The 22,534-nt window shown below is 43.2% G+C and overlaps 1 protein-coding gene across 1 annotated transcript; it reads left to right on the top strand.

Annotated features, from left to right (window-relative positions):
• Window positions 1-1,043: 1,043 nt before the first annotated feature.
• ssh2a (slingshot protein phosphatase 2a) lies at window positions 1,044-20,973 on the top strand. Its single transcript, XM_054617613.1, is given in 15 exon segments — window positions 1,044-1,465; window positions 9,844-9,923; window positions 9,926-9,949; window positions 10,620-10,684; window positions 11,000-11,121; window positions 11,308-11,370; window positions 11,546-11,611; window positions 12,251-12,445; window positions 15,105-15,198; window positions 15,327-15,455; window positions 15,623-15,669; window positions 16,174-16,320; window positions 16,424-16,624; window positions 16,720-17,641; window positions 18,672-20,973. Coding segments are annotated over 15 exon segments (3,963 nt in total). The 5' UTR covers window positions 1,044-1,337; the 3' UTR covers window positions 20,352-20,973.
• The last annotated feature ends 1,561 nt before the right edge of the window (window positions 20,974-22,534 follow it).

The following is a 22,534-nucleotide window of genomic DNA, read 5'->3' as shown; positions in this document are numbered from 1 at the left end:
ACATTGCGTCCATCTCACAGCATGCAGTTAAGTGTGTGTTCATTCTTGATGTCCTCAGACCTCCTTGTTGTGAACGGTTGTTTCTGCACCAGACTTTCTTCAACATCTCTCTATACTACAAGCTTCAGTCCGGGTAACTTCAGCCTGTTTCTCATTTGTTCTCGCTACTTGTGTAACTCAACCACAACGGCCGTGCGTTGGGAGGAAAAGGGCGGCGAGGAGACAAGTGAAGTCTTCTCAACGAGCTCACCAAACCAAAAGTCCCATGTGTGCACAATTGACTGTGTTTTAGATAAGATAAGATAAGATAAGATAAGATAATCCTTTATTAGTCCCGCAGCGGGGAAATTTGCAGGTTTACAGCAGCAGAGAGTAAAGTGCACACAAGAGACATAGTAAAGAAAGACAAGATAAAAATAAAAAAAAAAAATAAAAATAAAAAAACAAGTATTATAAATAAGCAATAAAAAACAGTAGAAAAACACAATAACTGAAATATAATATTTACAGACAGAAAAAAACTATTTTAACTATTATTGCACAGTGTTTTTGCACAGTGTTTTTATTGTCATGTGTCATGTTTTATTAGTTTATTGAGCAGCACATCCACTATTGACCCTCCAAAACCAGGACACTCTATTAGCTGCAGATTGTCACAATATGACCATGTTATTAAGATGATTAACTATTACTAACCTACAGTATTATATACTCCATCACCAAGTACCATGTAGTACCAAGAGTATGCAGCTTTCTTTTTTTTAAACAAACACTACTAGGCAGTGCAGTTTTTCTGATAAGCACACCCTCAGCCAGAGGGCAACATACCTGCTGGGTTAAACACCTGCATGGTTGCCAGCAGTTTGTATACAAGTGTCGATGCAGAAGGGCTGCTGGTGTGGGCGGTCGCACATCCCCGTTGTCCTCATTGGCTCCCCCTACTCTTCCCCGAAAGAAACCACACACATGTCTCCAAAACTCCTCCCTCCTATGACTTCTCCAGAGAGAGTTTGACCCAAGTCATATGTCTCTGTACTGTACGTGGTGGAGGAGATGCATGAATGATGTTTATGGTTTTCTTTTTCAATCTTGGACAACCAGGCGTTTCACCAAGAGGATGAAAATGAGCGAGATTTAAACAGATTGCTGTGCGTAATTTGGTGCGTAATTTGGACACAAGTGCCCATATTACGCAGGGAAACAATTCGTCATTGTTCTACTCTATTACGACCATCAACACCAGAGGAAGGAGTGACTCGTTTCGAAATGACCGTGGGAGAAGAAGAGTAAAAAAAAAAAAAAAAAAAACCTGCCCTCCACCCAAACTTATCGCCGCGATGACCCTCGGCGCGGTGTCCGGATCCGACGGCTCGTCCGCGGGCAGCTTCTGTTCGTGCTGCGGGGCGAAGATGGTGCCTTACTTCAGCGACGACGCGGTGGTGTCAAAGAATAACATCAACCAGCTGTAAGTTCATAACAAAGTGGCACTTTTTTAGAGGATAGATCTTATTTTATAATATTATGTAGTTTTTTTCTTCTTTTTTTTTATACAGTACCAGTCAAAAGTTTGGACACACCTTCTCATTCAATGGTTTTTCTTTATTTTTATTTTTTTCTACATTGTAGATTAATATTGAAGACATCCAAACTATGAAGGAACACATATGGAATTATGTGGATTATGTCATCAGTGTGTGAATGGGTGAATGATATGTAATATACTACTGATTGTAAGTCGCTTTGGATAAAAGCGTCTGCTAAATGACTGTAATGTAATGTAATGTAATGTAATGTGGTAAACAAACAAATGCTCAACAAACCAGAATATGTTTTATATTTTACATTCTTCAAAGTAGTTGAATGAGAAGGTGTGTCCAAACTTTTGACTGGTACTGTACATTAAAAGACATTAACACAGAGACAGGGACAGGTGTCATGAAGTAACAGTGTCCCTGTTCATTTATAGACACCTGAGTACATTTGTGCTAAATTTCACTTCTAAAAAAAAAAAAGAGATCAAACTGTGAAATAACTGTCTGTGTTTGAATTGTTGTATTGTGGATAGTGTGACTGCTAATACTGCATTTAAATATGGACTAAAAAAAAAGTATTTGTCGTAATGATCATTCAGATTTGTAACATTGTAAAACTGTGAGTAATCTGAGCATGTGTCACAGTTTTGCAACATCTGTGCTGGTTGCGTTTCCTGGTGACGTAGAAGGTTCTTACTCATCTGTGTTCTGCTTTATGACCTTACTAAGACACACTGGCTCCACAGGTATTGTGATTCATACTACCTGTGTCACAGGTCTAGGAACTCTTAATAGTGGGAAACCACAGTGCTACTGATTAACTGATATAAGCAGCTGGTTGCCATATCAATAGTTTTTGTCCCTCCCCTTTTTGTTTGTCTTAGGCTGGAATATTATGTGTTTGAACTTGTGAGTGGTTGTTGTGATGAACAAAGTTGTTATTAAGTTGCAATTAAGATTTAAATACAAAATTCAGAAAAATGACTTAAACAAGCCAGAGGAAGACAAAAAAGACAGCAATGTCGTTTAGAACTTCATATATTAATGTATAAAATGTGGTGTATAACCATAAAAGACTCACTTAGATCCACACTTTTCACTCTTAGTTAAGGAAAACCAGGATACAAGCAACTGAATATAACTTTGAATACAACCCATAGCATAATAGGCTACACCTGCATGATTTGCAACTGATCAGAAAGACTCTGCAGTTAATTCTTTGCCCTGCTTTCCACAGGTCAGCCAACTGAACTGAATAGTACATTTGTTTCTTGCTTCATTGATACTAATGCAGCGATTGTGCTGCGATGTAAGGGAGTTAACACTAATGAATCTTACAGTGATCTTCAGAGTCTGCACACATCAAAGCAAACTGAGGTAAAAGGCTCCTTTCTGCTTGTGAGATTTAAAAAAAAAAAAAAAAAAAAAAAAAAAAAAAAAAAAAAAAAAAAAAAAAAAAAAGGATTTATTTCACTTGTAAATGTGGTGAAGACAAGTTTGCCCTTCAGGACAGATCAAAGGCTGGTTCTTTTCCCACTGTTTCCAAACTCTCATGTGGAGCTGGCTTAGCAAATTTAGGGTGGGGGGGAATCAATGTGGAAAATGACAGCAACTGGATTAAAAGATGATGAAATCAACATTAGCCAAACTCAATTTATTTGGTTCCAGTATCTGTGTTTTTTTTTTTTTTTGTTTTGTAACATTTTCGTGCAGTCAGCAATTTGTTGTGCCCTGCGTGAGAATTGGCCTTATGTGGCGGTTTTCGGGAATAGTCGAGGACAGCCTGCCTCTCTATTGCATCGTTTCCCAGAACGTTTTACACATGATTGTGCAGTGAGGTTATTGGGTAAACTGAGCATTTAGTCTTTATTAGAGCTGCACCCTGTCTTTAGGGAAGTAAGTGTTGGGTTTTTTTTGCTCTTTTTTTGTGAGTTTGCATAAAAAAGGTCGATGGGAAGGTGACACACACAGGCGCGTCTGTCTAGTAAAAAGCAGTGGATGTGGGAATCCTCTGACTTCCTGGTTTGGTTAACAACATTGCATGATTGTTTTTTGTCACCACTCCCTTGTATTGCTCAGGATGGCCCTCATTGCGACGCGGGGGGATTTTTAGCACCCTTTGATCCGTAGCACCTACAGTGTGTCGGCATGTTAAATGTGTGTGTACATAATGTCTGTTTGATTATAGTGTGGACGCCTGTAAGCGCCAGAATGTTTAACTAGGTTTTGAATGAGTAAATTACAAGGCCCGAGGCCAGTCCGCAGAGTTAAGTGTTACCTGTGGCTAAATGGCATCTTAAAAACCCCCATTGTTTTCCCAGCAATTTTAGAAATACCAGTAAACCCCCTCTCTTCCGCTGCACTTTTGTGTTGTGTACGTGGTTTTCCAAAGAAAACAGAAGAGATCGAAAAGTGACAAAGTGAAGTGTGTGTTTTAGTGTTTGTGTGAAGGGACTTCAGCAGCTAAACAGGGATATGAGCAGCTGGATTTAGGTCACTACTTATTCTTATGTGATGGGTCTACAATCAAATAAACACATAACTTGGTTTAAGTTTGGCTTATTAGCTTCAGTAAATGGCTCGAGATCAGAACAGTTGTGTAGCTGCCTGATAGTGTTTGGTAATGGTTGTGTTTCCTGGGAGTTCCACATGTTGCAATGATACTTTTATTTGTATTACCACGAGCTGTTAAAGTGGGAATGGAACCACTTATTGAGCCAATGTTACTACCGACTTAGCTACAGATGTCCTCATTCGAACCAGCGTTCAATTATATTTCACTCCGCTTCTTCAGTACCCTTCTTCTGCCTGCAGTTTGTTTAAAACTGCAAGTTAAAATGTAATCTGAGTCCCTCTCAGAATAGCACGGCATGCCGGGGGAGGTTATGTTTAGTTCACTAAGGTGGCTGCTTCTTGGACCGCGGCCTGCACACTGGATTATTAAAGAAACCGTAGCAATATTGTAGCAAAACATGTGGTTCTCACTCGCACATATCCAGAAGACAATAGCAATGTGTTGACAGTCGTCTGAGCTATTTGATGAAGGTCTATGTTTAGTTTGACCTGGTATTCCTTTTTCTTCATCAGCCCTGACCCTCTTCTGCTCTAGCTGTCCCACATCTTCTGCCCGTCTAATGCTTTGCCCAATAATCTGCTTTGCAAGTGTAATAAATCTTGAATTTATTTCTAGGTCTAGGTTAACTTGACTGTAATGTTGGAGAGTGAGATGACGTTTTGGGCCTCTACTTCATGACGCCCCATGAACTTGACTTTTTTTCCCCCCTTTCTCATCCATCTGTCACTATCTTCTGCTTGTGACACATTTTTCCAATTGTCGAACTTCCGAGCAGCAGGGGCTAATGTAGACACGCAGGCACACGCACACACAAAGCAGCTAACTCCCTGTCTTTTCCCAGGGGCTGAATCTGTCCCCGGTGCAAACGCCTTAGCAGGGCCTGCCCCCCATAAGAACCAGGCCCTATATTTATCCCGCTCTCCTCCTGAGAGTGACTAATATGGACACAGGCAGGAGGGGGGATGGAGGGGGTCACCCAGTTATCTGCCCAATATGTGGAGTGGTCCTTACATAGTGATGATTGTGTCTGTGACTGTTGCCCTAACAAGTACCTAGCGCTTTATTTCTGCCCAAAAGCCTGGTTGGCTGGATGCCAAAAGATGACCCACCCCTCTCTCTACACACTCTGACTAGTATGTCGTTCTGTATCTCCCTCCCTTCATCGCCTATTCCCCATTTACATACTCTGTGAAGTCAAATCTTAGTTGAACCCGCTGCCCTTTTGTCCATTTCTTAAATAGCTTTATCCTTCTGTGTATATTTTTGACTTTAAATGAGCGACTCTGATTGAAATTGCCACCTTTACAGTTGTTATTTATTGTTGGAACATAACAATGAGCTCAACGTACACATAATGTAGTTCATCTGAGTTCATGCCAACAAACTGACCAGTCGCTGTTTGGTTATTACAGTATTGCTAATGTAGCCTATCAGTTTCAATTACTAGTCTACACGCAGCTGTATTACATAAGTTGACATTGCTAATGTCATAACAGAGTTTGATGCAGAGATAGTTGAAAAATGGGTCTCAACATATATAGTTAATGTGTGTCATTGGCTATTTTGATTAGTTAATTAATCATTTTGTTTATGAAATGCAAGAAAAATTAAGAAAATTGTTTTAAATAATTTCCCAAAGCCCAATGAGACATATTGAGAATCCTCGTTTTATGCAACCGAAGGTTCGTAATCCAAAATACACAGTTTACCATCAAATATGGCAAAGAAACAATCAAATCCAAGCAAGGAATGTCTAGCTTTTTGCTTAAAAAATGACTAAAAACAATTGATTATCCGACAGGGTAAATACTGATACATTTTCTGTCAGTCATCAATAGATTAATCAGCCAGTCGCTGCAGCTCTAGTGTGGAATCAGTGGGAGGTGCAGTGTATGTGTGTATGTTTTGTCTATAATTAGCTATACCTTTTTATATGTTTCTGTAGAAGGAGCCTAAAACCCTCCCTATAATCAGAGCACATGCAGGCTTCAGTGTTAATAACTTCTGCAGAAGGCTGTCTTGTCAAAGAGAAGCTTTTTATGTACAGTTAGACAGCCATGCTCTTCTGAATGCATGCTATCAATAGCTGGGACTTTTAAAGGACTACTGTATTTTTAGAAACTTTACTTGAAAGTCAGTCACCCCCCCTCCACCCATCAGGCTTGGATTCCACTTCCTCGATGTGTCTGTGTGCAGGTGTAAACGTGTGTGTGTGTGTGTGTGTGTGTGTGTGTGTGTGTGTGTGTGTGTGTGTTTGAGTGCATGCACGTGCATCGCCTTCCCGCGTGATTTTCCGTGAGAGTACGAGTGTTATGTTACAGTTGACATTGTAAGCGTACAGTAGCACTGCTATACATGGCATTGCATTGCCAAGTGAAAAGTAGGAAGAGGTTGTGAGAAATGCAGAAAAGAGGAAGTGACAGAGGGTACAGTCAGAGGAAACAGCTGGGTCAAGGATGACTGGATTATAGGAAATAAGCTCAGCACAAAGCTGTGGTTTTTTTCCCTCTCTGTCTCTGTCGGCCGTCTGCGTCTCCTGATGCAGTCGGTCTCAGCAAAACTCAGGAAGGACAGCAGGATGGCTGGAAGGATGCAGAGATGAAGTTACAGTGAGAAAGGGCACGACAGGAAGGCTAAATAGCAGACAGCAGACAGTGTGAAACTGAAGAGAGAACCTGATGAACTGTAGAAGTTAGGGTTCATTGAGTGTAGACTTGCAGGCTGCTGCAGAGGGCAAAACAGATTATCCAGCGCGGCAGTTAACCGTCAAAATAAAGCATATCAACATCAACTGTTTGCGCAATGTCAAAATATGTTTGTGGCTCTGATGTCATCATCTTTCTTGGATTGACCCCAGCGATCTTCAGCGTGTGTCGTTGTCAAACCCCTCATATTAAAGTTCAGCAGAACAGGTCGACCTGCTCCCTGGATCAGTGTATTCCTCTAGTAACACTCATGTACCCAGTATTTGATCCATGATGTTACGCACGACAAACTGTTAGCTTAAACTTGACATTTAAGGCATGTGACCTATTACGATCTGCCAATAAAAGGGGGGATGATGGGATGATGGGAGTGACGGTATAAATAAACTCAGGGAAAGAGAGTCACATGCAACGGATGAATAAGCAAAACAAGGACTTTATCAATAATTAGGTGACTAGCGCTCAATAAAAACAACTGAAAACTACTTTCTAAAAGGAAAGCAGTACAGATTATCAAAAGTAACAATTTAAGACCTAAATCGACAAACTATTGGTCGCATCCAACACAAGCACACAGCTCAAAACGCTGCCTCCACTGGCCTATTTACCACCCGGTCCTAATCAGTGATGGAGCCCAGCCGCTTACATTCACACACTGCAGCTGCTGGACGGGGAAAAGGGTGGCACCTGATAGACACTGGGGGGAGAGAGAGAGAGAGAGAGAGAGAGGGAGAGAGAACACACAACACGACACGTAACAGGGCCTCTTAAAAAAACACTCCTTCCGTCAAATGTTCTTTGTAAGATATTGAATGTGGTACGGCTGGGGATATTCAAGCCAGCAGATCATTTAAATGCTGTAAAAGTAACCGAAATGTTTTTTTCTCTAGGAATCTGTTTCACTTTAAGTCCCACATTTGGCTGCTTGACAAGGCTTGTGGTTGCCCATGTTCCTGTTCCTCGATGGGCTAAGTTTCTGCCAACTTGTGGTCTTAATTTTTTTAGCAAAACCAGCAAAGCCATTTTGCCCATAGTGTGATAAAACATTTCACATGCATAGTTTTATTCAGCATTATTGTTTTGTTTTTTTGTGCTCTCTGCATCCACCGTATAAATGCAGGAGCACCAATGCCCCAAGTGTTCACTCTCTAAGTGGCTGACCTCTTGCTCAGCATCATTAATGTTATGGTTTACTGGTCCCACGGCTGTCATTTTACATGTTCATAAGCGGCTGCAGAATCTTCCGACCAGTTTTATTGGTATCCAGTGGGACTTAGTTGAGTGTGCAGCTGTGAGACTTCAAGAAAAAGCCGAGTTATTCACCAATGCAAGCAGGTGCTCACACAAACACACTCGATGTTTGTTGTCCAGTTCAAACACTGACCTTAGTTTATTGTGTGTCCTCCTCCTCAATGCAGTGACCTCAGTCACAGTTAATAGGATTAAGTGTTCCAGAGAGGAACACAGCCCCGTTTGATGCGAACTGCTTTGGTGTGGAGCCAGAGATCCACAGTAACTTTTCCACTGGGGTGACCAACTTTCTCAGTCGGTCGCACCAGGACATGATTTGGTCGCATCCTTTTTTTTTTTTTTTTTTTTAATGGTTTCAGTCGGTGGTGAAAGGTAAGGTAACTTAAGTCCATTTAATAAAGTACTTCTGCATTCAAGTACAGTTTTGATATACAGTAAATAAACCACTTAACATTATAAAAATGAATACAATTAAATCTATTGCAGCAAGCTACAACATATGAACTTGTGTTTGTTACTGCGTCAATAATAATAATAAACTAATATTAAAGTATATAATAATGTTACAACTAAGGAGCCCAGAGAGGCTGCATAGGAAGTCCTTTCTATTTCATTCTTTAGTTAGGGCACATAGTGTGTTTTTTTTTTTTTTTAATTCATGGTATTAGTACTTTTACTTCCGCAAAAGATCTTAGTACTCTTAGTGCACTCATCATGAGTGGCGTCTGAGTCTGAACTTCTCGTTTTATCCTCCTCACCAGCCTCTTCCTCTCTTTTCTCTAACATTTACAGCTAAATGGATCGTTTCGTGAAGTTTTCTGCCGCTTCCCTCGCGTGCTGTGCACAGCCACATTTTTTAATGTACGGCATGTAATTAGTCTCAACCTGTGCACAGAAAAAACTGGCGCATGTACGTGATTCGAGCTGAAAAGCATCCTCGCGAGGGATCACTTTCGTGTGCACAAAAGCAGTGCCTCTAACCCGGAGCAGAGGCGAGCGCAACTCAACCTACCTTATGCGCTGAAAAATGGTCAATTCTTCCTCGTCAAGTTCACTTTTGAGACTTTGGAGGCGCGGTTGGAATAGACTCCATAAAGATCATGATGCACTCGCAACAATGCAATAACGTAAACATTTTTAGCTCACTCGTTCACAAAAAATGATTGCATACACTTTTGCTCCAATCTGGAGTCCGCTTGTGTGCTGTCCAGCTCTTATCTCCGCTCAAACACTGTGGAGGAGAGGACCCGTGCTGTCTTTCCTCTCAGACCCCCGGTCTCCTCACAAACATCCCTCCCTACTGGCAGCTGCAAATGTGAGTAAGTCTGTGTGTGTGTGTGTGTGTGTGTGTGTGTGTGTGTGTGTGTGTGTGTGTGTGTGTGTGTGTGTGTGTGTGTGTGTGTGTGTGTGTGTGTGTGTGTGTGTGTGTGTGTGTGTGTGTGTGTGTGTAATCCAGCTGTGTGGAGGAGAACATTGTGTTCCGAGTTCAAATTGGGGCTTGGATCTTTTTTTACTTTCATTGGTCGGTCAGCTCTGATTTGAGGGAGCCTGTCGACCAGAAGCCGGCTGATTGGCTCATTGTGACACTGACATCAGCCCGCGACAATGCTCGCCTGTTCCCTGTCCCCATCTTTTGCTTATTATGTGAAGCCGGGGTCGAGAAAGTGATAACAAATTACACAAGTTACACAATATACCAAGTATGATTAGATAACTCGGAAGGAGTCCCTGTGTTTGAGGCTTCCATTCATGTGTTCTTTTCTTTTCTCTGCCCTTCCAGTATCAGTGAGAGTTTCCTCACCGTGAAAGGTGCAGCCCTGTTCCTTCCCAGAGGAAACAGCCCCACGCCCAACTCTGCCCCCGCGCCAGCAGGAACAAGCACACAGGTAAAGACTTGTACACACAAATGACAGCTGCAGCTTCTCCCACGGCCGACCGATTAGTTCTCATCCTCAGAAATGAACTCCGAGGAAGAACGTGAGATTAAATAGCACAGTGTGTTTTCAAATGAACATTCCTCTACAGCATCATCAGTAACAGCTGGTGTTAACTTCACAGAGGCTGTTTCACAACAAGGCAGATGAGTTCAGAGCAGTCAGTTCACTGCTGCGTGCAATGTGGCGGCCAGATTGTTTGAGGGATATATATATATATATATATATATCGTCAAAGAAACCCACGCGAAATATCTTAACACTTATCTTTAACAAAAAAAAAATGGAAACAAGAAAAAGTAGAATCTGCTGCTGTCTGTGGATAAAGACAGCCTTTGTAGTTGGACCTTATGTGATGTGAAATCTGCTGATTACTATAAAAAGCATCAAAAGCTTTTTCTTCCAGAAATATCCAACTTTTTCTCTCAGATGTAGAGATCGGGTTGAATGTAGACCGTAGTGAAAGAGACTCCAGTGTGAATGGAGTCTCTTTCTTGCCACAGGGTAAATGAAACATTATCGTAGGTGTTATGTCAAACTACAAAATGCCAAGAATGCAAGTGTTGTCCAAAAAAAAAAGGACCTGAAACTAAATGAGGATGTTGAAACCCTTTCTGTCCAGGTGACCTTCAGAAACATCTTCAGACCATGTTCACTGTGCTGCGGCCGGAGGACACCATCCGACTGGTCAGTACACACACACACACACACACACACACACACACACACACACACACACACACACACACACAGAAGCGAGGTGGCATTGTGATCAGGGAGATTATATTCCAGACGGAGAGGCCGGTTTCAGTTCTTTGTTAGCAAACATAAAGAACTGAAACTAGTTTTGACGACATTGAAAGTCTTAACTCTTGTATCTGCACCCACACACATACTCATACAGTACTCCCAAGTCTTTTTTTAGAAGTCCCTGTAACATCTTTGATAAAGAAATATTCCAGCAATATCTTGAAATCATCTCCCCTCCATCTTTACCCGCAGGCTGTGCGTCTGGAGAGCGCCTACCCTCAGGTAACCCGCTACATGGTGGTGGTCTCCACCAACGGCAGACAGGACACGGAGGAGAGCATCGTGCTCGGCATGGACTTCGTCTCCTGTGATAGGTCAGTGGCACAGCAACGCTACAGGACTCTGTCTTGTAGGGTGATATAAACACTTATTAAATCCCACCAACAACAAAAAAAGATTTATACTCCTTCTTAATGTTGTCCGTGCTACGTCCCTGTGTTATTTGAAACACAGTGTTTTTCTTGTTTAGTTGTTTAACGCGTTGATCTTTCTACCTGCAGCTGCACAGTGGGTCTGGTTCTACCTCTCTGGAGTGACACTTTGATCCACTTGGATGGAGACGGGTAAGACACCACACCTACCTGCTTCCTCTTACTGTTCTCTGGGGAAGCTGACTCTGCTCCGATGACTCTTATTTACTCATTTTATTGTAGGGAGATGTTGTAATATGGCTATAAACTATTAAAGGGCATCCCGTTTCTAATCTCTCTCTCTCTCTCTCTCTCTCTGTCGTCACAGTGGTTTTAGTGTTTCGACGGTGAACAGGGTTCATGTTTTCAAGCCGGTTTCTGTCCAGGCCATGTGGTAAGCAACATTTTATTGTTTCCAGTAAATTACAGCTATGTGAAGTTACATTAAGGTTCAGTATGCAGGTTTTAAAAAGACTGTATCCATTGTAGCCCCCCTGTGATTTTGACCTCCAGCCTTTTATCTTTGTCACCGTTTCTTATCTCCCCCCCCTTAGTTTTTTCTCCCAGTCTCGTTATTATTATCTTTCCCTGTCTCACATGCCACTGCTGCCTCTTCATTTCCGTACTGGTCTTCATTTCCTTCTCCCTTTGTTACTTTGCTGCTCGCCTGACCTCCCTCTCCTAGAACATCTCCTGATACCTTCATCTATCTGCAGTTATATCTCTATTATGTCTCCTCATCGCTGTAATCTTTCCGTTCTTTTCTTCTCACCTTGTTTCTCTCATTCATTATTCAACCCAACTCCCTTTATTATATTTCTCATTTGCAATTATTCATACCTCACACAATTTTCACATAATGCTTCCCTTCCTTTGCCTATTGTTAAAGCTTCTCCTGGTTTAAATTATTTTACTCTGTCAGTCATTTTCAAGGACACTGTCAAGTTTCACTCTGTAGTGATAGTTTTTTGTCTTTATGCCCTCGAGAAAACCCTCTCAAGTGTGAATCCTCCTCCTTCTCCTTCTGCCTCAGGTCAGCCCTCCAGTCGCTCCACAAAGCATGCGAGGTGGCCCGCTGCCACAACTACTACCCGGGCAGCCTGTTCCTGACCTGGGTCAGCTACTACCAGAGCAGGGTCTCCTCTAACCAGGTCTGCGTCAACGAGTGGAACGCCATGCAGGATGTCGAGTCGCACCGTGCCAACTCACCCGTTCTCTTCACAGACCTGTGAGTAGAGGCCTCATGAACTTACTCACACACATGCACACACATTACGCAAATCCACAGGTCATACTGATGATGTAATATGTGGAATATTGTTTGTTTTGTGGGGCATTCCAGACAGGGAGTCAGTATCACAAGTTTTCATTTTGTATGCCATGGAGGCACAGCCCCCATTGATGTGTAGTGCAAAGTTCCTACTGAGTGAGTGAATGTTCAAATCAAAGGATGTGTGGATCGGATGCTCACAACAAACACTGCATTTCATTCCACAGGTCATAATACTCTAAATAAGCAATATATAATACATACAATTAACAAAAAATATTAGTTTTTATATTTATTTCAACTTTCGAAAGTATTTATTATTCCTTTCCCCAATACTTTACTATATAAGGACATTTATCATGATCATGGTTACAGTGATCAACCCCTAAACAACTGACAAAACCATTCCTATGCAAAAGCTGTTTAGATCCTTCACTTATAGTTATCAAGTAGTCCTCTTACAGTGTTCCTTCATTCACATGACAACACTCATCCCTCCATCATCCACAACCTGATCTACTCAGTAGTGTATCCTACTCAGGGTCACAGGGGTGAGCGGGGCACATGACAACATATGAGAAAAAAAATAAAAAATGAAACCGCTGATACTATTTTTTCAGTACTGTAATTTGAAAAAGCATTTGAAACAACTGAACTGTATTGTGAAACCGTCAAAAAAATTAATAATTAGCGAAGCTGTCCGATTTTATTACTTCTATATTCATGTAATAAATATACACATGTCAGTTAGATGGTAATCTGCATGAGAACCAAAGAAAAATAAAAAAGCAGTTAATATGATAATCATTATATGATAATAATCCCTTTTATAGAAACAAAATCAGATGTAATAGGTATGGCCAATAAGTTTTATTAGAAATAGAATGCACTCCATCACAACAGCATTTCCTAACCTATTCTCAAATGCAGACTACAGTCTTCAGAGCCCTGGCCTCTGGAGCTGTGGTCAAATGCTCTTTTTAACCTCTCAGGGTGACAAGAGGCAACACAGAGAGGCAAAACATGCTGATAAACACATGGATTTAATCTTTGTGACAGAGACGTCAAGAGGTCCTCAAGTTAGCGTCTGCTAAATGACTGTAATGTAATGTAATGTAATGTTAGCATAGAAAAGTGCAAACACAGGCTGCTGGATTAATGTCTTAACTAATACCAGAGAAATTCCCCTCTCTGCTGCCCAGTCACGTGCCTCGCGCCTATTTGGAGCGTCTCTCCTTCTCACACACACACACACACACACACACACACACACACACACACACACACACACACTTCAGAGATCCTCCAGGGTCCAAAATAGAGGCTTGAGTTGACTTGATTTACATTTGGGGAAAAAAGGAAAGCAGACAGACAAATAGGTAGACCAGCAGAGAGACGGACAGAAGCAGGTGGTAGGCAGAGAGAAGGAGTTGAAGGATGGGGGTCTTAAGGGGGGATTAGGAAAGATATTTTGCTGCTACATGCACCCACCTGATGTCCCTGAATGAAAGGGAGAGAGAGAAGTGAGGACAGAAAATAGAAATCAAGGTCCACTTCAGACTTGATAAACAAGAAACACCCATGTTTACTGCCTGCATTGAAACAGAAGTACTTCACACAATCTTTGGCGGAGGTGTGTTTGCACTCGAGTACACGTATCATTAAGTTTACCACCCTGCGCTTTATGACCTCCAATACACACATCCAAACACAAAAAAGTCCCTGTTTGTTGTCCCACACACGGAGACTGCCAAAGCCACATGACCTGCTGGTGTTTGTTGACATGGCAGCTCATGACCCAGTATAACCATTGGATGAGAAGTTCAGAGAAGCAGGAAGTGGTGTATACTCTTTGCACGTTATCGTGTTTGTCGCTGGTTACGATTACTGCGAATTCCCGTAGGCTACTCCTCTATCAGCCTTACAAGGAAGTGACATAACATTTCCATTCTTCATGGAACTAACTAACCCGTATTTGTTTGTCTTACCCCCGTGGAGTCAAATCTCTTGGGGTCAGTAGGCCTTTCAGCGGTGAGGTAAACAAGCTGACTGTTTCCGATTCTTCGACACAGATAGACGCTTTATGAGGCTGCACACTGCCCGTCTTTATGACTGCTGACCCTCACTGCTCTCTATTATTACTGTTAGGATCCAGTTAGAGGCAAAACAAGTGAAACTTAGACAATGAAAGAAGGAGAATCTAGGAGACAAACTGAGCTCTTCTCTCCAGAGAGGTAATTTGGCCACTTGTTGGTATCATCAGTGTGACGTCCAAAAGGCTAAATGCGTCCCCCAGCAGAGCGGTTAGAAAACGGAGCCAGGCACAACAACAGGCACACTCCACAAGGGGGCTTTGTTGTGGAATCGCTGATGGGCCATGGTCTCAGATGTTCTGGTCCCTCTCCAGTTTCTGAGAATCAGACAAAGTGGCAATTCTCTCGTGGAACAAATCATCTCTTTGAGAGTAAAGTGAGAATGAATCAAAGAACAGAAGGGAATCATTGCTGTAACTGAAGGTGGTTAATTGTGTCAAAGTGGGGTGTTTTTTTTTTTTTAGACTTAGAGAAAATGTGTTAATGTTGTTTTTTCATGAAGGTGTTTGTGTCTCTATGTGCAGGCCCACAGAGAGGGAGCGCACAGAAAGGCTGATCAAGACGCGCCTCAGAGAGATCATGATGCAGAAAGACCTGGAGAACGTCACCTGTAAGGAGGTAAGAGGCACAAAGATGAGTGTGGTGACATTTGCAGCTGGGTTTAGCAAACATCTTGTTTTTGCTAATTCAACTTTACTTGTTGAAATACCTGAGAACCAATTTTTTATTTTTTCCCATCGTACCAGATCCGAACAGAGCTGGAGATGCAGATGGTGTGTAACCTGAGGGAGTTTAAGGAGTTCATAGACAACGAGATGATCCTCATCCTGGGACAGATGGACAGCCCCACTGAAATCTTTGAACACGTCTATCTGGTAAGAACCCATGAGTAAAAAAAACTGTGGATGTTTGGAATGATCAATGTACAGGAACCATGCTCAGAATCTCCTTTTATTGTTTTGCTATAACCTGTAAATTATATTCTTTATTTTTGTCATGCGTTGACACACCTTGGTATTAACTGGACTTGTGATGTCTCCAGGGCTCTGAGTGGAATGCCTCTAATCTGGATGAGCTGCAAAACAGCGGGTAAGACATCAGTCTGTCAGTAACTCACCATACAATTCACACTCACTCAAAGGCACACTGACTTATATTATTTTAATAAAGGAGAAACTACACTTCATGTATTAAATGTGTTTTCAAATTGAAGTTCATTGAAACGAGAGAATCCATTACCTCTGAATCAAAGTATCACTGCAATGGTTCAAACATTTGATTTAATCTAACTGACCTAATTTAATTGATGTTTGACAAAATAATCACAATCTACTTGCTTTTGGGGAGCTTTCAACCATACTTCACTGTCTTCATGAGCATGATACTACTTCGACCTTAACTCAAATCCACAGTTGAAGAATACATATTCCAAAGCACCAGCAGTAACCAGCTGATTGTTTTTCCAGTTCTTTCCAACTAACCCCCTGTGGTATTAGCTAAGCATTGATAATTGGAACAACTAAATATAAATTGATGACAGTTTTATTGACACTGAGAGGTCATTAACCCTTTTTTCCCCTGTCTCTTATGTAGAGTGCTCTACATCCTGAACGTGACCAGGGAGATAGACAACTTCTTCCCGGGGATGTTTCAGTACCACAACATCCGAGTGTACGACGAGGAGGCCACCAACCTGCTGGAGTACTGGAACGAGACCTACAAGTTCATCACCAAAGCCAAGTACGCGTAAAAACACACACAGGATTGTTTGGTTCTACTTCGGGGTTCTCAATCTTGTAATCCAACACGATTTAATCTCTGGTCCGTCTCCGTCTCTTTTTAGGAAAGCTGGTGCTAAGTGTCTGGTTCACTGTAAAATGGGCGTGAGTCGCTCCGCCTCCACGGTGATCGCCTACGCCATGAAGGAGTACGGCTGGGACCTGGACACCGCCTTTGACTATGTCAAAGAGAAACGGGCCGTCACCAAACCCAACCCGTCCTTCATGAAGCAGCTGGAGGAGTATCAGGGAATTCTGCTGGCCAGGTGAGCTTTCACGTAGAAAGAAACTCTACAGCGTGCACGTTCTTTAGGGAGCGTTTTGGGTGCTAACAAACTGTTGTTTTTCTTGGCTTCCACAGCAAACAGAGGCATAATAAGCTGTGGCGCTCACACTCTGACAGCGACCTATCAGATCGCCCAGAGTCCATGTGCAAAGCCTCGTCTCACTCTCTGGGCCGCTCCGACTCTCAAAACAACAACACCACTTCCTCCCCCTCCTTACATCACTTCCTGGGCGTGGCCGTGCTGCAAGCGCTCGGCGCCGAGCCCGACGACTCTGCCAAGACGAACGCCACACACACGGACTCGAACGGTGTGTGTGACTCACCGGGTCAGGAGGAGGTCGGATCAGATTGCGGAGGCCCCCTCCTGCTTCCCCTCCCCAGGCCCCGAGCGGCCACCGTGGTCCCAGAGGAAAGACTGGACAATTCAACCAGCGTGGCCGTCACTGTGCCTGTTGCTTTACCCCACCCTCCACCGTCACTCCACATCCTACCCCCTACACCCGAACTCCAACGTGCTCACCGGAGTCCCCCCACCTCTCTGTCTATTTCAGTGCCCAAACACAAACCGGTGGAACTGTCCCTCAATTTGCCCGAGCGAAGCAGCTCAGAAGAAATCTCTGCTCTCACTCTGGGATCCGCTGACTCAGACTTGATAGACCAGTCATTATCAGATGTAGCAAGTGACCAACAGAGCCCCCTCAGCCCCGAGAACAACACTCCCCTCACCCTGGATCTCCCTCTTCCCGCCAGCGATGACAACAACAACCCCAGCGAGTTACAGACGGGCAGCGGCCGCGGCGAGGCCGACGGGTTGTCCAACCACAGCACGGACAGCATAGACTTCTTCAGCGCCAGGGAGAAGTTTCTGGGCCTGGCCCAAGATGGCAGATCCAGGACACTGTCTGAGCAGGCACAGCAAAGGACGCCTCTGTCATCTGAGGAAAGCGAAGACACTGAGGTTAAGGAGGAAGAGGAGCGAGGCTATGGGAGTAGTCAGGTACGCTGTCGTTCAGCTTCATCCCTCTGTTAACAGTTTGTCTCTGCTAGTGTAACATGCTTCATCCAGACAGAATTTTTTGATGTCCACTTATGTCTGCGTATTACATTTGCTATGCAAAAGTTACCCCAGTCTGCTCATCCGACTGTCACGGCACCGTCTCATTTTGTATTCATATTCTGGACTGCATGTTTAATTCAAGAGGCCCACAGCCATGCAAAAAGAGTTTTATAAGAGGGAAAGATTTTCTTTCGCGTTGTCATATTATTTTAGCCAAACTTCACTTGTCTTCAGAGATACAGTTCTATCAACACGCTAGTCTGTGACACAAGCAGGATTTTGCTGCAAAGCAGGTCTTTTACTGGAAAACTCTAAAACTGGAACATGACTGCTCTACAATTAGTTTACAAGGCTGCATTCACACTGAATCAGTGGGTAGTGCGTTTAGGCTGAAGGGTTGGGGACTGCAGGGGTATGCTGGAAAATAAATATATTCTGAAACAGAATCTAATATGGAGAAAGTCACTCAATTTTAGCTTTACGCACTAGTTTAAACCCGCCATTCTCACAGGCCTCACATCCTGGTCTCTTGTTGGATTTTACTCTGTTGATGCAGACAGACAATCACTGGTAGGACCTGGTTTACAGTAGCAGGGTGACAGTCCAACCCCCCTCCACAACCCTGCTCTGATCGGTGAAACACCTGATTGGGTGCGAATGCAGCTTAAGGATTTCATGCAGCAAATGAACTGAGCCAATAGCACAGATTCCACACTAAATCTTTATTAATAATAGCGACACCTGCTGGAAAATGAGAAAACAGTCCAGATAACATGTCACTCATTTATCTCCTACTTTCTTATTTTCTATTGCGCTCTCCGTTTAATAGTGTTTTTATGTATAACTTTAAAGTTACACAACTATTTATTATCAATGTCACAAAACACACATAAATCTGAAACAACAAAAGACAATGACTAATACTATATGTGTATGTCTCTCTATCCCGCTCTCTCTTTCCGTCCCTCAGGCGTCCCCACAGTCTGATGACAGCGTTGACAAAGCCAGCCCCGATGGAGCTCACCATGACAACGGCGTATCAGTCCGCCATATTGTCACCGAGATTGAAGCCATATGCCACCCTGCCTCCTGCCTCCCTGCCCCTTCCTCTTCCTCGCTCCCTCCATCCTCCCACAGCGCTCAGCTCATCCGACTGGACTCTCAGACGGAGGCGGAGGCTTCCGAGCTCCCGCACGGCTCTCTTACTCCACCTTCGCACCCGCAGTCCCCCTCCATGCTGCCGTGCGATTGGCCGGCGGGCTCGGTGCGGCGAGCCACCGAGCAGCTGGAGCAGAAGCTGAAGCAGGAAATGGAGATGGCGGCGGCGCAGCGATCGCCGCTGCATTCTCCCAGCGCTGAACAACCTCCCGTCAGACTGTCCCCGTGTCCGCTGAGCACCGAACACCTTCCCCATCGCTTCACTCAGGACTGCACAGAACTAAAGATCACTCAGGGAGAGATCGCGGCTCTATCTGCTGCCACGCCCAAAGACGAAGAAAAGCACACAGGGTCGCAAATAGAGCTCAACTCCTCAGGTCAGGACAACCTCCCAGACCCTCCATGCTCCACCGACTCAAATATCACACGAGTCTCTGGGGCTACACCTATCATTGTGCCCACTTCCACAGATAGCCATATGTTGACATCACCACAGACCTCCACTAGTCAGTTAGAAGAATCATCTCTAGATACCTCATCCCAATCCCAAAGACAAAGCCAGTTTAACAGCCAAATCCAGCAGCATCAGACCCATCAGGCCAGTTCTCACCAAATGACTCTTGATGGGGTGACAGTGAAGGAGTCAGATCCAGATGAGAGGCTGGAGTCCAGCTCTCAGGGCGGGCGGGGGGGCTGTGGCCCCAGCTGTGACGCCGAGAGCAGGCTGGCTCGCGGCAGCCAGGAGCTGGAGAGGATCCAGCAGACACTGAAAGAGCTGCAGGCTTTCCTCCACGAGGGGGTCAGCCTGGAGATGACAGACAGTCAAGACCAGGAACTGGGGCAGCCTCAGGCGCTGAGAGACAGCATGGACACAGAGCCGGAACCTTGTAAAAGCTCGAGTTCTGAACAGACCCCTGCAGACCTGGAAATAGGGCAGCGGCGCCGGGAGAGACAAGAGGGGAAGAGTTTCCTGGAGCCGATATTGTGGCACAGAGCCATGGAGCTCGAGGCTCGCATCCGCCAGGCGGGCCTCACCCCGCCTTCTCTCATGAAGAGGTCGGCCTCCTTAGCTAAACTGGACTGTCTGGAGCTGTCAGCCAACGACCTCAGCGACTTGGACCTGAGGACACACAGCAGGGCGACATCGTCACATTCCCAGGACTCTTTCTCCACGTCCACATCTCACCACGACGACACCTGGAAGAAGCAGAAAGTGTTGGCTCGAAACACTCACGTGGGAACGCCAGGTCTGTCCCACGGCGGCGGGGAATTTGATGAGTCATCCTCGTCACCCTCCCTCTGCTTCCCCTCCTCTGCCCCTCACTGCTGTGCGGAAGACGACACAGGTGAGAGGGAGGAGCCGGATGGCGTCGGGAGCGGCGGGGTCGCTACGACGCGTCAGCAGGGGAGGGGACACTCGTCGAGACGATCCCGCAAAGGCTCCGCTGACAAAAAGCAGCGAGCCGTCACTGTGCTATACAATACCATGTAACCTCAGCGCAATGGACTGGAACGGACACGACTGGAGCTGTGCAGATGTGTAGGAGAGACTGCATGATGTGTATGAATGTGTAGCAGTTAACTGGAGACCTCTGTGTAACCTCCGATGTATGTTAAGCGTGTAAGAATTGAATGACAAACATATGTTTGCATGTAAACCACTGGATGTGTTGTGTTCAACTGGAGTTCAGGTCTGTATGTACAGTAATGAAATATGAATGTTGAATTTAAAAGTGAACCAGTGCATACTTCATGCACTCCGTTATATATCTGTCTCCCTTTTTCTTTTTTTTAAGAAGCGTTTGTTTTCAGTGTTTGACCCTCACTGCCTGTTCAGAGTTTCTACAACGAGAGGGGCTTTTTCTCCAAACATGCACTTTACTGTTTCAATGATTTTCTTTTGTTTGAAATCTGTTTCTTACCCACGTGGGGAGGATTCTTTTGCACTGATCTCGGTCAACTCGTCTCTGTATGCGTGTTTTTTTTTGTTGTTGTTTTCAAAGTGCACAGACGTGTCTTTGTTCAGATCTTAATTGAACCAGGACAAAGCTGATACCTTGTTTTTTTTTTTAAGTCAATGCATTAGCAGTAAATAAATGGTGAGTTTGTTTTCACTGCTGTTATGGTGTACATTTGTTTTGTTTTTTTCAGATATGCTTCATCCGAAACATATACATTAATTTTGAGAGGAAATATATGAGCTGAGAATGAGAAACAAAAAAAAGTATTAGCAACTTCACTGCCACCTGCAGGCCAAGCAGAGAACTACAGTTTTTAACCTGTCCTGCAGTGCTAGATAAGGAGTGAAAGCAGGTAATGGTAGTAATGAAAGTGGGTAGTTACAGCAGTGCTCTTCTTTAAAGTAAAAACCTAAAAGTGCTACAAGCTAACATAACCAACCAAACCCTCCACTTGGGTCAAAAAAACACTTTTAATGGGTGAAAATGAAGCTCATAATCTTATTAGCCTATTATTGTGTTCTACCTGTCATTTGTAACTGCACGTCTCTGTTTCTGTGAACAAGTCAATCCTGTCTCCGAGGGGAAATGATCTCCATCGGTGCTCAGCACAGCTTATTTCAGGCTGACATTTTATCTACCGTTTCATGTGGGTAATTAAATGCTGAAATGTAGGCCACCGGGGCCCCTGCTGTCGCGTTCTGTGTGAAAAGGCCCCTCAGCTGGCAGGGCTGCTGCACCACAGTGGGAGATAATTGCTCAAGTAAAAGACTAAACTATTAGTGAGATTGAGCGAAAATGTGGTTGAAAGTGTAACCTTCTCTTAACGGCAGCCGCAGACATTTGCCTACTGTGTGGTTAGCTAAAGTGAACTATTTTTGACTTCTTATGAAATACTATAATATGACTAGTTCAGATTACTTTTTTTTTTACAAACTATAATTTGACTTTATATCATATTATACAAATATTTATTATGACTTATTATGACATGCCATACAATTGCTTTTTCTATGACTTTTGTACTACGACTCTATAACATATCAACTATGAAATTTTCAATTTCTCTATTCTATGATTTTTATAATAAGTTATACTATGACTTTTTATGTCTTTTGACATACAACACTATGGCGTCTTATTACTTTTTGACATAAAATACTATGACTTTTTTTTACTTATTATGACCTACTATATTATAACTTCTTAATGACTTGTTAAGACAAATTATTCTATGACTAATTTCTAACATACGGTAGCATGAATTAATGTCTTTTTTTAAAGACGTTTTATACTATGACTTTTTTTGACAAAAAATGTACTTTTTAATGATTTTAAAAAGTCTTTTTCGACATACTTTTTTACTATATTTTTATGACTTTTTTTTTAATGACCTTTTTTACTATACTATGACTTTTTTATGACTTTTTTCGACATTATATACTGTGACATTTTTGGCACAAAATACAAATATCCTAATGGGATAACATACAGCATGGGGCTCATGTAGGATTTGAACTCTTGGCCACCACTTGATACATTTTGGCAGAATAATCAGTACACAGAACCTACCAATTGAGCTATCCAGGCACTAGCTGGACTGTCTTACTATCTTGTAGATATACTACACCATTATGGTTTTCAGTCATGCCATACTATGACTGTTTTTATATTTTGCAACAAACAATGCTATGACTTTTTTATGACTTTTTTTATG

The sequence above is a fragment of the Anoplopoma fimbria genome, chromosome 1, assembly GCF_027596085.1.
Source record: "Anoplopoma fimbria isolate UVic2021 breed Golden Eagle Sablefish chromosome 1, Afim_UVic_2022, whole genome shotgun sequence".
NCBI lineage: Eukaryota > Metazoa > Chordata > Actinopteri > Perciformes > Anoplopomatidae > Anoplopoma > Anoplopoma fimbria.
Note: the sequence above shows the minus strand (reverse complement) of the source record. Positions and strands in the feature narration are given on the sequence as shown.